Raw genomic sequence first — 15656 nt, forward strand, 5'->3', positions numbered from 1 at the left:
TTTATTTTTACATTTACATTTTGGTCATTTAGCAGACACTCGTATCCAGAGCGACTGAATTCAACTAAGGTAGATAAACAATGACATATCAAAGTCATAGCAAGTACAATGTTTTTATAACCGTTACTGAGAATGTTGTTTTAGTGAAGCCGTATATTTGAAAATGTATTTTGTATTTAGAAAATTTGGGAAAATACTAATTAGCATCTTGTATTTCATTTTGATAAATTTTCTTCAGAGTATTTTGTAATGGTAACAAGATAGTATATTATCCCATCTCTGTGTGTGTGTGTGTGTGTGCGCGCGCGTGTGTGTGTAACAAATGAGGAAAGGGACTTCAGAGCCCTTAAAATAATAGTTGAAGAAACAAAGCGTAGGCATATTTATCATAAAGCTGTTCAAAATAATGACAACTGAACACATGAAGTCATTAACCATTCTCGCTATTGTACCCATCACAGCCACTGCACACTGCAGGCATAATGACTTGTCTCTTTGTAAAGCTTTATTTTCAGATGTCTAACTGTTGTCTTCGGCATTAGCCAGGGACAGGCAACTCTTCAAACACAGTGGGAAGGTGTCTGTCGTCTGTCTGGCGCTAACTAACAACAACTGACCTTTCATCACAGTGGAAGGTGGCTCTCTAATGGCCGTGTCATCTTTGACTTCACCCTGGGAGAGGCTGGTCGACATGCAGGCTGGGTCACAGCAGGCCTTAGGGCGATGTCTTGCTCCCAGACATTCACACTGTTTCTTGTGAATGCTAATAAGTTATGTTGGGTGGACGAGACGAAGGCAAGCGTCTAATTGGCAGCTCATCTCTGTTCTCCTGCTTCGTGCCCTGACTGCCCTGTGGACGGTGTCAGCTAACGTTATGTTAACATGGCAGGGTTTGACTCTTGTGACATTTCAAGACCCGGGTTCAATCAACGCCTTAGCGATTCATTTAAAATAAAGTAATGGAGAAAGAGCAGCAACAGCATTTCATCACCAAAGACAACTTTGATGTTTAGTGGCTTGAAGCGTGCAATGTCAACAAGACCATTCTAGCCAAACTGATCAGAATAGACGGACGGGGGTGTATGAACACCTGACAACAGTCAATGTTTTTAGTTCTGTATTGGCTTGTGCATATCTTTATTTTATTTATTTTTATTTCACCTTTATTTAACCAGGTAGTCCAGTTGAGAACAAGTTCTCATTTACAACTGCGACCTGGTCAAGATAAAGCAAAGCAGTTCGACACATACAGCACAGAGTTACACATAAACAAACGTAGAGTCAATAACACAATAGTAAAGCCTATTTAAAGTGTGTGCAAATGAAGTAAGATTAGGGAGGTAAGGTAATAAATAGGCCATAGTGGTCTGACATATCGACTCAAACACTACTGAGTATGAAGCAATCATGCATAACCACATCGGGTATTATAAGCAACATTGTCATTTACACTGCTTGAAATAGGTGCCGATACTCATTTTGGGTGCCGGTCCTTTTTATATTTAGGTGCTAATATTCTATAAGAGGAACAGGAGCTCAAGCAGTAGAACATTTGAGGTGCCGGTACTCAGTTCGGTGAGCTCCTGCCCAAGTCAAGCACTGGTCATTTATTAATAGCAGACAGGGTGGAGCTATTTTGAGAATGCTGATACTCATGGTCCATATTCTAACATCCTGTTTTTCAGAAAAGTAATGGCCTCAGTGCATGAGAACTCTGAGAAGTGTCTCTTTACTTTAGTTTGCTACTTTACAGGTATTGCCTGTAACCGCCCCTTGGCCAGGTACCAAAGTTATTGGATATTTCTGTGGTGGTGTGAGGAGTCATTACTCTCCTCCCTCTGACAGAATGACTCGAGGCAAGCAGAGATGGATATAATAACTGAGTGGGAGGGAACAAGATGAAGGAGAAACAGTAGGGTCAGACAACTGTTTGAGGGGTACCAAAATGACAGAACCACCCTGGCAACTTTTGGTTGACACTTCCACCGTGGCGTGGCTGATGAGGTGTGGTAAGGTGCTAATAGGATGTTGACCTGGTCCTAGCCATCCCTGTCACTCATACAGTACATCATTACTGTTTCTAGAGACAGAGACAGAGAGGGTCTGACAAAAAGCTCCAGAGAGAGGATGATGATGATGATGGTGGTCCCTAATAGACAACCAACAACTTCAGAGGAGGAGAGTTCAGAGCACCATTACTACAGTACATCTGTCGGGGAGCAGTGTTGGGCAGTGCAGATATGCGTTATCTGTGTTATACACACACTCACAGAAACTCACAGACATATCATGAAAGTTTAAATGACCGCTGGGTAATTAAACATGATGTTACCTTCCCAGTTAGCTGGCGAGGGTTCAAAGGGAGCACTTGAGTGTGTGAATGGTTTGGGCTGATGTTGATTAACTCTAATGTAAGCTCTAATTAGCAGACAGAGATACTTTAGTCAAATGAACCAAGGTCATGCTGACGACCAAAACAACTTGTTTACTGGGATGCTAGTGCATGTTGAATCCCATTCAATCTGCTTTTTGGTCTGTTAGGTTTGGACCAATGTGTTTTGACATTGACAGATTACTGTCTATGCTGGGACATGCTGCGATGTTGATATTCTCCATTCATGCAGGCTGGGTCCATATTGGTCTCTATACACTCGGGTATTTCTGTCACTATGCTATCAACCGGAGCCATCCCTGGTACAGTTAAGCCCAGTCCCAGTCAGAGACAGACACCGAGACACGGGTACCTGCAAACAAAGAGTGATTTCTCTATGAATATGTATCCCCCGTCTCTGCACTGTGGCTCTGGCAGCTCTTAGCCCCTGAAGGATCATTTAGACAGATTGATATCTGTGGAAGGAGGGAGCTGCTCTACTGAGGAGAAGGGGGTGTCTCATACTCCCTTTCTACCCACATCCTTCTAGGACCATAACACTGTCCACCTGGACAATTACTCATGTCCATAGAAGCACTCATACACTGGTCATCAGGGTTGGGGAGAAACGGATTACATGTAAGGGATTACCTAAAACCGATAACTGTAATCCATTACGTTACCAGTAAAAAATATTGTAATCAGATTACAGATACTTTTGAAAAACTAGATGATGATTTAGAGGATTACTTTTAAATTCAGAAAGGATGTTTGCGTAAAAAAATCTTTGACACTTTTCTTTTCTCAATGACATTCAAATCAGCATTGAAAAAAGGCGCAAGTTTAAGTTTGGTTCCACCTGAGCGAGTCTGACCACAAGTCAGAGACCACTGTGATGACACACCAAATGTGTTTGATGGATCACAGGAAAAGAGTAGGAATAGGCTTTTGTAGGTTACAGTATATGTCTTCTATGTCTTCCAATGGTGCGATTGCTGTCGGCATCCAAAGATGATCAAATTTTAATAAATGCAAAGAGATAAGGATGACAGCAGTGGTGTAGTCTACAACGATACGGATATAGCTTATTATTGTTATATACATAGCTCATTGATGTAAATCACGCTGCTGCTCTCTCATTTAGCTATTTGTGCCTTACGGATTGTGGTTGTTGTGGATGGCTGTTCACAATTCTAAATGTGTATTTGAACCCAATAATGGTTGATTTCAAGATCTTTAAGCTTCCTATCAATCATTGTTTTTGAAACCAGTGGACAGCCAATGAAAAATGCTCTCTTGTAAAAGCTGCATAGTGAGGATCCCAGCCTATGGAATAAAAGTGGGGCTTTTATTGCTCAATCTAATTCATGCTGATAAAAAAATATGGACACATGCTACTGTCACACCCTGATCTGGTTCACCTGTCCTTGTGATTGTCTCCACCCCCTCCAGGTGTCGCTTATTATCCCCGGTGTAAATATCCCTGTGTTTGCTGTCTCTCTGTGCCAGTTCGTCTTGTTTGCCAAGCCAACCAGCGGTTTTCCTTGCTCCTATTTTTCCCAATCTCTGTTTGTTTCTAGTCCTCCTGGTTTTGACACTTGCCTGTCCTGACTCCGAACCCGCCTGCCTGACCACTCTGCCTGTTCTGACTACCAGCCTGCCTATCCCCTTGTACTGTTTTGGACTCGGATCTGGTTTCTGACCCCTGCCTGTCCTGACCTTGAGACTGTCTATCGTCTGGTACTGTTTGGACTCTGACCTGGTTTATGAACCACTTGTCCCCGACCTGCCTTTGGCTACACCCTTTGTTATAACACATTTCGGAGCTCTACCATCTGCCTCCTCTGTCTGCATTTGGGTCTCGCCTTGTGCCCTTATAGCTGTGCCCTTGTAGCTGGAAACAGCAGATTTAAAATGGAATGTCTACATAGGCATAGAGAGGCCAATTTCAGCAACCATCACTCCTGTGTTCCAATGGCACGTTAGCTAATCCAAGTTTATAATTTTAAAAGGCTAATTGATCATTTAAAAAACCCTTTTGCAATTATATAGAACTTCTCACTAGTGCTCAAAGCATGCCATTCTGTGAGCGCATCATTTTTTTTCAACTTGAGTCAATGAGCCTAATCAGTCCTCATGACAACAAAATCATAAACAACAGAGTAGGAATGGCTAATAATTCCTTAGTTTTGTGGTTACAATTTGGCTAATCTCTACTACTATATTTCCAAGTCCTATTCTTGAAGATCAAGGGGTATAACGTTTATTGGAATGACTGGAATTCTGATAGACTTTGGTTTTTAATGTAAAGATATATTTTAATCGTATTATTCAATGCAGTAGAAAGCGATGGGTTAGAAGAAGCCTGCATAACCAACCCATAAAGTAACATTTAACATCCGTATATGGCCAGCTATGTAAACTATAACATTAATTTATCCTGCAATAGATGTCGTTCAATTGGTAACATATATTTTTGTCTTCTTCTAATGCCTCTTAAGGGGAAAGTAATCTAAAAGTAACTGAATGTAATCAGATTATTGAGTTTGGGTAATCCAAAAGTTACGTTACTGATTACAATTTGACAGGTAAATAGCAACTGTAATGGATGACATTTAGAAAGTAACCTACCCAACCCTGCTGGTCATGGAAAAGCCCTCTATTAAGAAGACTTACAGTGCCTTCAGAAAGCATTCATACCCCTTGACTTATTCCACATTTTGTTGTGGTACAGCCTGAATTCAAAATGGATTCAATATTTTTTTTAATCTCACCCATCTGCACACAATACCCCATAATGACAAAATGAAAACATGTTTTTAGAAATGTTTGCAAATGTATTAAAAATGAAATACAGAAATATCTTATTTACATAAGTTTTCCTCTAGGATTTTACCTGTGCTTAGTGCTCTTCCTATTACTATTATTAATTTTTTTCTTCCCAAATTTGTCATATCCAATTGCGATCCAATGACAATCTTGTCTCATTGCTGCAACTCCCCAACGGGCTCAGAAGAGGCGAAGATCGAGTCATTCCTCCTCCGAAACATGACCAGCCAAAACCGCGCTTCTTAACACCCGCCCGCTTAACCCGGAAGCCAGCCGCACCAATGTATCGTAGAAACACCGTTCAGCTGACAACCGAAGTCAGCCTGTAGGCGGCCAGACAACCACAAGGAGTCGCTAGAGCGCGATGAGCCAAGTAAAGCTCCCCTGGCCAAACTCTCCCCTAACCCGGACAACGCTGAGCCAATTGTGCGCCGCCCTATGGGACTCCCGATCACGGCCGGTTATGACACAGCCTGGGATCGAACCCCAGGCTGCAGTGATGCCGCAGACCGCTGCACCACTCGGGAGGCCCCTATTCTATTTACTTTTATCTTTAAAAACTCCCTAGTCGTTGCCGATGACAAGGATTAAATGATGCAGCCACCACCATGGTCGAGTGGTACTCAGTGATGTGTTGTTTTGGATTTGCCCCAAACACAACACTTTGTATTCAGGACATAAAGTTAATTTCTTTGACAAATGTTTTGCAATTTTACTTGTATGCCTTATTACAAACAGGATGCATGTTTTGGAATATTTTAATTCTGTACAGGCTTCCTTCTGTTCACTGATATTTAGGTTAGTATTGTGGAGTAACTACAATGTTGTTGATCCATCCTCAGTTTTCTCCTATCACAGCCATTAAACTCTGTAACTGTTGGCCTCATGGTGAAATCCTTGAGCGGTTTCCTTCTTCACGGCAACTGAGTTAGGAAGGACACCTGTATATTTGTAGTGACTGGGTGTATTGATACACCATCCAAAGTGTAATACATAACTTCACCATGCTCAAACAGATATTCAATGTCTGCTTTTTTTTACCCATCTACTAATAGGTGCCCTTCTTTGTGAGGCATTGGACAACCTCCCTGGTCTTTGCGGTTTAATCTGTGTTTGAAATTCACTGCTCAACTGAGGGACCTTACGGACAATTGTATGTGAGGGGTACAGAGATGAGGTAGTCATTCAAAAATCATATTAAACACTATTATTGCACACAGAGTGAGTACAACTTATCATGTGACTTGTTAACTTGTTAAGCAAATTTGTACTTCTGAACTTATTTAGGATTGCCATAACAAAGGGGTTGAATACTTATTGACATTTCAGCTTTTCATTTTTAATTACTTAGTAAACATTTTTAATTACTTAGTAAACATTTTTAATTACTTAGTAAACATTACTTAGTAAACATTCCACTAAGACATTATGTGGTATTGTGTGTTGGCCAGTGAAACAAAATCTTAATGAATCCATTTTAAATTCAGGCTGTAACACAACAAAATGAGGAAAAAGTCAAAGGGTGTGAATACCTTCTGAAGGCTCTGTATCCGTAACCATTCTGAGCTCACAGAACCACACTGATCCCAGACCAGACCATAGAAGAGCAGGTAGGCCTCCACTGCTTCTATCCAATAAGAAGGCTTGGAGTGTGTGACCTTGTTGATGATGTTCAAACAACATTCTATTCCTCAGTCCTCTGATTGGTGAGGGAAAGGAAGGTGGGCTGAGGGTTGTTATGGTGATTATTATCCATGAGCAGGGACCTCCCAACACCCATCTAATTGACATGTTTGCATCTTTTACACACCTAAATAAGCTGCACTGATTCTGCATTTTACACCAGTCTATTATTCATATTAACCTCAAAGTCGTTATCTAGCACAGTGGTGTGACATATAACTGTGCCGATTTGTTTGATTGAATGGGGGGTAAAAGTTCAGTTATAACCTAGAAAAATCTGAGCTTTCCCTATGCATTCCTTCTCATAATGGCATCTCAACAGTTTTCCTTGAACTGTTAACAATGTACTGAAAATGGGGATGGCGAATGCAGGTTTTTCCTCCCATGAACTCCATGCCACTAATGGCAGAGTCAGCACCGCTTTTAAGTGAATACAGGGTAAAGTGCCCATGCTTTTTTCAAATCTCTGCCACTACTTTCCTTTAAGGCCTAATCTGGCCCTACTTTACCCAATATAGGAGCTGAAAAGTGCTTTCTCCACCTGACCGGAGCAGAGTGGAGCTGCAGAAAGCCTGTTATTAGCTGTCCTTCAGAGAGCGAGGGCTCCACAGCCTTTAATGCTTCTGCTCATCCAGCCACTTGAAGGGAGGGGGAACAACAGCCACATGCTCCATTACACTGAAATTTGTCTCCAATGTGGCCCATTGCCGTGCCGTAAAGTGTATGCTCGTAAACAAAATTTTTTAAAGCACAAGGTGCCTCTTCCAATTTTGGGTAATCATAGGAGAATGTGTTAGAAGGTTGTTGTGTGCCATTGGGATTGATCATGGATTTCTATCAAGGGCAACCAAGGGACAAATCAACATTTTGTGTTCCTAGTCTCCACATGAATCCTTAATACTTAACTTTTGTTCCAGGCCCTGTTGTCATTTGAATTTGCCTGTAGGGTGCTACAATCATTATCATATCTAGTTCAGCTTGCTGATTTCTTAATGCATTTAGAAGGCTATAAGGACAGTTCTTCCCTAAACCGCCTCAGGGAATGTAATGGTACCAGTTTATGATTAGTTAATGTATCGGTCCACCTCCTGATGTCCACGAGCCTGTGTACATAACAGGGTCAGTACTAACTTCTGCTCTCTCTCTCTCTCTCTCTCGCTCTCTGCAGGTGTTCACCAGGTATGGGAAGTGTTACATGTTCAACGCAGCGGAGGAGGGGAAGACGCTGCGGACCACCATGAAGGGAGGGACGGGGAACGGCCTGGAGATTATGCTGGACATCCAGCAGGACGAGTACCTACCCGTGTGGGGCGAGACAGGTAGGCCCAACTACACCATACCTGACCCTCTCCATCCAAATCACAATGTATCCATGTGGAGGGTGTTCAATCTGACTATGTGGAGTTGACAACTGGTGTCCCCCAAGGTTATATTCTATGTCCTGTGCTTTTCACCATTTATATAAATTCTTCCCAAAATGTATTGACTTGCTGTCAAATAACAGCTCAAGCCAGGATGTGCTTTTCCTTTCAGATTTGGAAGCGATGCCATTCCTTTATCAGTTTCCTCACGATTTGTTGTTCATAGTGGAAGAAGCCCTGTTAGTTGTTCAGATAGTCTTGTGTAGGAGGGAGTTTGCTGCCTGACCTGTTAGCTGCACAATGAGCCTCATTGAAAGCCTTGCTCACGTCTCAACCTGCGTGGAAGTGAAGACAGGGGAGTTGTTGAAGCACAGCATCAAGCCAAGTCATGGGCCCTCTAGCAGATAGACTATATTTACTCTCCTTATATAGAACATGTATCATGCAGAGAGCCTGTTTATTTCCCCCGATCAATTATCCACATGTTATTCTCAGATTAGCAGTGGGACATATAGGCTTGTCCTCAGCTGTCCCTTCCCATCACTGGTGTGTTTAAGTCTGTTGTGATAAGGCAGAGGCTAAGTCGCTATACAGAGGGGCATCTAGCAGCACAGTGAGAGTGTAGAGCTCTTTGTCGAGTCTCCTAGTGGGATGGAGGGCCCTGGATGGTGCCCTTGTTTATCCCTCTGTGTGTCTGTATGGATTAATTAGCACACAACCAGCTGGCTCAGTCCTGTCAGCAGATAACAGGGGCTCAGAACTTCCTACTCAGAGCTTCCTCCTTGCAGCTTCCTCCTCACAGCTTCCTCCTCACAGCTTCCACCTCACAGAGAAGCAGGGCCTCAGTGCCTTTAGAGACTTAAATCAAGACCATTGGCTCCTAAGCAGAGGCACCGGACACACTGGACACACCGGCCACACTAGACAAACCGGACACACTGGACATACCGGACATATTAGACACACTGGACACACGGAACAGGGCTCCTACCTCAGCCTTTCTATTCTTTTTCTCCCTCCCTATTTCTCTCCACCCCTTCTCTCACCCTCTCCTCTCTCTCCACCCCTCCTCTCACCCTCTCCTCTCTCTCCACCCCTCCTCTCACCCTCTCCTCTCTCTCCACCCCTCCTCTCACCCTCTCCTCTCTCTCCACCCCTCCTCTCACCCTCTCCTCTCTGTCTGCCTGGCAAAGGCCTGCAGTCAATCAGAGCTGCATCGTCTCCATGGTCAGGTTTGTGGCTAACTGCATCCTGGGAGCTTTAGAGGGTAGAGAGGCAGCTTGTTTTGCTGCCATACTGTCATGTCTGGACTCACAGGAGTTAGTTTGTAGTACAGAGGAAGTGGACAGTATCAGGATAGAACCATGGAGGAAGAGGGGGTGTTGACATTTGGCATGGGATGTTTATTGATCTGAAGAAGGGAACTCTTGTATTTTTGGTTCCTGGGTATTTTACTGTCAGCTGGGGGTAGTCAAAATACACAGTTTCCTGGGCCCAGTTTTTAAAAAGTATCTATCTAGATTTTTCCTATTGGATAGGATTAAATGCATAGAAATGGAATGAATAGAATGGTCCCCATTCAAGTCAATGATTTGTCTGTTCAATTAATTATATTTCTATGCGTTTAATCCTATCCGATAGGTAAAAAAAAAAAAAAAAAACTGGGCCGTGTTCTTCATCTGGATTGGATGAGCATCAACAGGAGCACAGTACAGATGTAGGATCTTAATTTGAGCCAGTTTTCTACAGCAGGAAAATTATCTTGCTGCAACAGAATATGCGAAGTATTATGTGGATTAGAATTAATTTACTTTTTTGTAGGGGTTGATACATTTTTTGTAAGAGCAAATCAAGTCTGACATTTTAAAGTGGAAATTACAAACTTTAGAAGCCTTTTTAAACATTGAATATACTACAAGTTTACATACTGTGCAACAAAAGAGTGATCAAATGAAGATCCTACATCTGTAGTGTAAAGTTATTCTTGTCTTTTTCATTTATATTAATTAGTCTAGATTGATTTTTTTAAATTATGACAACAATCACTTTATTAGTCATTAACGTACACAACCCAACCCGTTTGCTATTACACTTAACTACAGATGTGCTATCTTAATTTGATCACCAGCGTAGGTGTGTGCGGTGTTTTAGAAATAGATATGCAATTGCCTAGATACACTGCAACTCACATTGGCATCAGGATTGCTCGGTGGAAGAAATAATGAGAGCTTTAGATTATCTCTCTCATTTCCTCTCATACAGTAGCTGTCTTCGAGGGGCTGATCTCTCAAGTGCATCTTAAATATTTGCAGGGTCGTCAAGTGGAATTCAATGACGACTTGTCAAGTGATTAGGACCTCATCGAAGTCATTTTCTCCAACCATTTACTTTTACAAACATTTGAATATCTTTCATGTGAATTTAAAGAGAGATTTGCTGCAGGCGGAGTGCTAACCTCCAGCTCCACTTCTCCACTGTGTGTCTGATGAAACTCATTGGCTTCACCCCAATGGCACCCTATTCCCTGTACAGTGCACTACTTTGGGCCCTGCTCAAAAGTAGTGCACGATAAAGGGAATCGCGTGCCATTTGGGACTCAGCCATTGCACTTGACCTCTGGCTTCTCCAATACCACACACTATTGTTCATTGTCCTCAGACAGAAACACATAACATATGGAAAGTATGCACATAGCTGCTATTGATTTCGACCTAAGGTTTTGCCCAGGGTGCATAATACAGTATCAACACTTACTACAACCACCTTTCACAGTATCAACAGGCTTCCTCTGTTGTTTCCAATCAATGTATTCCTTTTTTCGCTGTACTTTCTTAAGTCCTTATCGAACACAACGCGATCTTGGCCGTGTTTGTGTGGGATGTTGTATGGATTGTCCCTGTCTGCAAGAGAGGTCAACTGAAGTTCAGATTAGAAAGTGGAAGAGCCAGGCGAGTTTTCTCACTCTTCTCTTGATCTGAAGACTTGTTATCTCATTCTGCCGTTGGGTTAACTACTGAATTTTTACAGGAGTGGGGAGTTAAACACTTAGCATTTCACAGCAGACTGTGAGGTTATTACACTGCACTGAACAAAAATATAAATGCAACATTTAAAGTGATTTTTTACCTTTATTTAACTAGGCAAGTCAGTTAAGAACAAATTCTTATTTACAATGATGGCCTACCTCCTGCGGGGATGGGGGCTGGGATTTAAAATATAAAATAAAAATATAGGACAAAACACACATCACAACACTATTTTTTATTTTTTATTTAACTAGGCAAGTCAGTTAAGAACAAATTCTTATTTACAATGACGGCCTACCCAGGCCAAACCCAGACAGCGCTGGGCCAATTGTGCGCCAACCTACGGGACTCCCAATCATGGCCAGTTGTGATACAGCCTGGATTCAAACCAGGGTGTCTGTAGTGATGCCTCGAGCACTGCACTTCAGTGCCTTAGACCTCTGCGCCACTCGGGAGCCACTACATAAAGAGAGACCTAAGACATTTTCATGTTGTGTTGCTACAGCATGGTAGCAACACAACATGAAAACAACATGGTAGCAACACAACATGGTACAAACATTATTGGGCACAGACAACAGCACAAAGGGCAAGAAGGTAGAGACAACAATACATCATGCAAAGCAGCCACAACTGTCAGTAAGAGTATCCATGATTGAGTCTTTGAATGAAGAGATGGAGATAAAACGGTCCAGTTTGAGTGTTTGTTGCAGCTCGTTCCAGTCGCTAGCTGCAGGGAACTGAAAAGACGAGTGACCCATGGATGTGTGTGCTTTGGGGACCTTTAACAGAATGTGACTGGCAGAACGGGTGTTGTATGTAGAGGATTTATTTGCATCCCTGTTAGTGGGCATTTCTCCTTTGCCAAGATAATCCATCCTCCTGACAGGTGTGGCATATCAAGAAGCTGATTAAACAGCATGATCATTACACAGGTGCACCTTGTACAGGGGACAATAAAAGGCCACTCTAAAATGTGCAGTTTTGTCACACAACACAATACCACTGATGTCCAACCGGCCTCACAACTGCAGACCCTGTGTAACCATGCCCAGGACCTCCACATCCGGCTTCTTCACCAGCGGGATCACCTGAGACCAGCCACCCAGACTGCTGATGAAACTGTGGGTTTGCACAACTGAAGACATTCTGCAAAAACTGTGAGAAACTGTCTCAGGGAAGCTCATCTGCCTGCTTGTCATCCTCACCAGGGTCTTGACCTGACTGCAGTTCGGCATCGTAACTGACTTCAGATCCTGAGGCCCATTGTCATGCCATTCATCCGCCGCCATCACCTCATGTTTCAGCATGATAATGCACAGCCCTATGCCGCAAGGATCTGTACACAATTCCTGGAAGCTGAAAATGCCCCAGTTATTCCATGGAATGTATACACACCAGACATGTCACCCACTGAGCATGTTTGGGATGCCCTGGATTGACGTGTACGACAGCGTCTCCATATCCCCCCAATATCCAGCAACTTTGCACAGCCATTGAAGAGCAGTGGGACAGCATTCCACAGGCCACAATAAACAGCCTGATCAACTCTATGTGAAGGAGATGTGTCGCGCTGCATGAGGCAAATGGTGGTCACACCAGATAGTGACTGGTTTTCTGATCCACTTCCCTAACCTTTTTTTTAAGGTATCTGTGACCAACAGATGCATATCTGTATTCCCAGTCATGTGAAATCCATAGATTAGAGCCTAATTTATTTATTTCAACTGACAGATTTTCTTATATGAACTGTAACTCAGTAAAATCTTTGAAATTGTCGCAGATGAACGTACTTTGGTGCAAAAAGTGCAAATCAATCCCAGAACAACAGCAAAGGACCTTGTGAAGAGGCTGGAGGAAACAGGTACAAAAGTATCTATATCCACAGTAAAACGAGCCCTATATCGACATAACCTGAAAGGCCACTCAGCAAGGAAGAAGCCACTGCTCCAAAACCGCCATAAAAAAGCCAGACTACGGTGTGCAACTGCACATGGGGACAAAGATCGTACTTTTTGGAGAAACGTCCTCTGGTCTGATGAAACAAAAATAGAACGGTTTGGCCATAATGAACATCGTTATGTTTGGAGGAAAAAGGGGGAGGCTTGCAAGCTGAAGAACACCATCCCAACCATGAAGCACGTGGGTTGCAGCATCATGTTGTGTGGGTGCTTTGCTGCAGGAGGGACTGGTGCACTTCACAAAATAGATGGCTTCATGAGGAGGAAAATGATGTGTATATATTGAAGCAACATCTCAAGACGTCAGTCAGGAAGTTAAAGCTTGGATGCAAATGGGTCTTCCAAATGGACAATGACCCCAAGCATACTTCCAAAGTTGTGGCAAAATGGCTTAAGGACAACAAAGTCAAGGTATTGGAGTGGCCATTACAAAGCCCTGACCTATATCCTATAGAAAATATGTGGGCAGAACTGAAAAAGTGTTTGCGAGCAAGGAGGCCTAGAAACCTGACTCAGTTACACCAGCTCTGTCAGGAGGAATGGGCCAAAATTCACCCAATTTATTGTGGGAAGCTTGTGGAAGGCTACCTGAGACGTTTGACCCAAGTTAAACAATTTAAAGGCAATGCTACCAAATACTAATTGAGTGTATGTAAACTTCAGACCCACTGGGAATGTGATGAAATAAATAAAAGCTGAAATAAATCATTCTCTCTACTATTATTCTGACAGTTCACATTCTTAAAATAAAGTGGTGATCCTAACTGACCTAAAATGGAATTTTTACTCGGATTAAACGTCAGGAATTGTGAAAAACTGAGTTTAAATGTATTTGGCTAAGGTGTATGTAAACTTCCAACTTCAACTGTACCAGGAGTCATGTAGAGCTATCTAAGCATCAAAGCATTAAGATGGGTTGTTTATATGTACTAAACAAAGGGAAACACTAGCCTTTGTAATTCATAATGTGCTATGAAAGTAGCCAGGTAGATCTTAGGTGAAGGTTTTGCTTATATAACAGGATTAAGTTGAAATTGTTCTGAGGGATATTATAGAATATCCCCAGGCAGCTCATTATCTCACCTTTAAAACGATGAAAGTGAATGTTCACTTCCTCCCTGTCACCTACTTCAATTGGCTCAGCTATTTCCAGCATCCCACCACTACCAAATCTGTTCCAAAGTATTCCCACGCAGAGTGTACAAAAATTGCTCTTTCCATGACATAGATTGACCAGGTGAATCCAGGTGAAAGATATGATCCCTTATTGAAGTCACCTGTTAAATCCACTTCAATCAGTGTAGATGAAGGGGAGGAGACCGGTTAAAGAATGATTTTTAAGACTTGAGACAATTGAGATATGGATTGTGTATGTGGACCTTTCAGAGGGTGAATGGTCAAGACAAAATATTTAAGTGCCTTAGAACGGGGTACGGTAGTAGGTGCCAGGCGCACCGGTTTGAGTGTGTCAAGAAATACAGCGCTGCTGGGTTTTTCATGCTCAACAGTTTCCTGTGTGTATCAAGAATGGTCCACCACCCAAAGGACATCCGGCCAACTTGACACAACTGTGGGAAGCATTGGAGTCAACGTGGGCCAGCATCCCTGTGGAACGCTTTTGACACCTTGTGGAGTCCATGCCCTGACAAATTGAGGCTGTTCTGAGGGCAAAAGTGGGTGCAACTCAATATTAGGAAGGTGTTCCTAATGCTCTGTACACTCAGTGTATGTGATCGTATACAGCCTCATAGTGATTGAGTTAACATTGATACACACTCTCATGACTCCATCCTGACTCCCATCTGAAGCGTTGGATACTGTAGGAGAGTATAGATTAGCCACGGCCTTCATTTGGAACCATGAAAGAGAAGTCCTTGACTTTGATTTCTCTCTCATCTTTTCACAGACGAGCCAGGACAAATTTCTTTCTCGCTCCATGTTCTTTCTCCCCGTTCTCTCATGCTGCTATATCTTTCTCCTTCTGTTCTCCCTCTGTTTTCCCTTTCTCTCTCTGTCTCTTCGATTTGATTCTGATTCTCCATTGAGTTGTTTACATTCTGATTCCTCATTGAGTTGTTTAGATTCTGATTCCCTATTGAGTTGTTTAGATTCTGATTCTCCATTGAGTTGTTTAGATTCTGATTCCCCATTGATTTGTTTAGATTCTGATTCTCCATTGAGTTATTTAGATTTTCCCTTCAGAATGCCGCCAAACTTCATTGGATTCACAGCTAATGAACGTGAATCATTACCTTTGGTGTTCAGAGGATCCTCGGGAGTAATACCCCTCTCCCCGCTCTCTTTCTCTCTCTCTCTGTATCCTCTCTCCCTCTTACAACCTGCCATCATCATCTCAGATATCCGCCATGTTAGAAAAAAGAGGAGAGTGGAACTTCAAACAGAACCTAACACATGTTGTAGTTCT

General features: G+C 42.5%; 1 protein-coding gene across 1 annotated transcript in view; it reads left to right on the top strand.

Annotated features, from left to right (window-relative positions):
* LOC120044633 (acid-sensing ion channel 2-like) overlaps window positions 1-15656 on the top strand; it is a 149851-nt gene that overhangs the window by 108509 nt on the left and 25686 nt on the right. The window contains exon 2 of the mRNA XM_038989306.1: window positions 8052-8202. Within this exon, the coding sequence (XP_038845234.1) occupies window positions 8052-8202 (151 nt within the window). The remainder of the gene's footprint in view (window positions 1-8051; window positions 8203-15656) is intronic.

Source organism: Salvelinus namaycush, chromosome 3 (genome assembly GCF_016432855.1).
Source record: "Salvelinus namaycush isolate Seneca chromosome 3, SaNama_1.0, whole genome shotgun sequence".
NCBI lineage: Eukaryota > Metazoa > Chordata > Actinopteri > Salmoniformes > Salmonidae > Salvelinus > Salvelinus namaycush.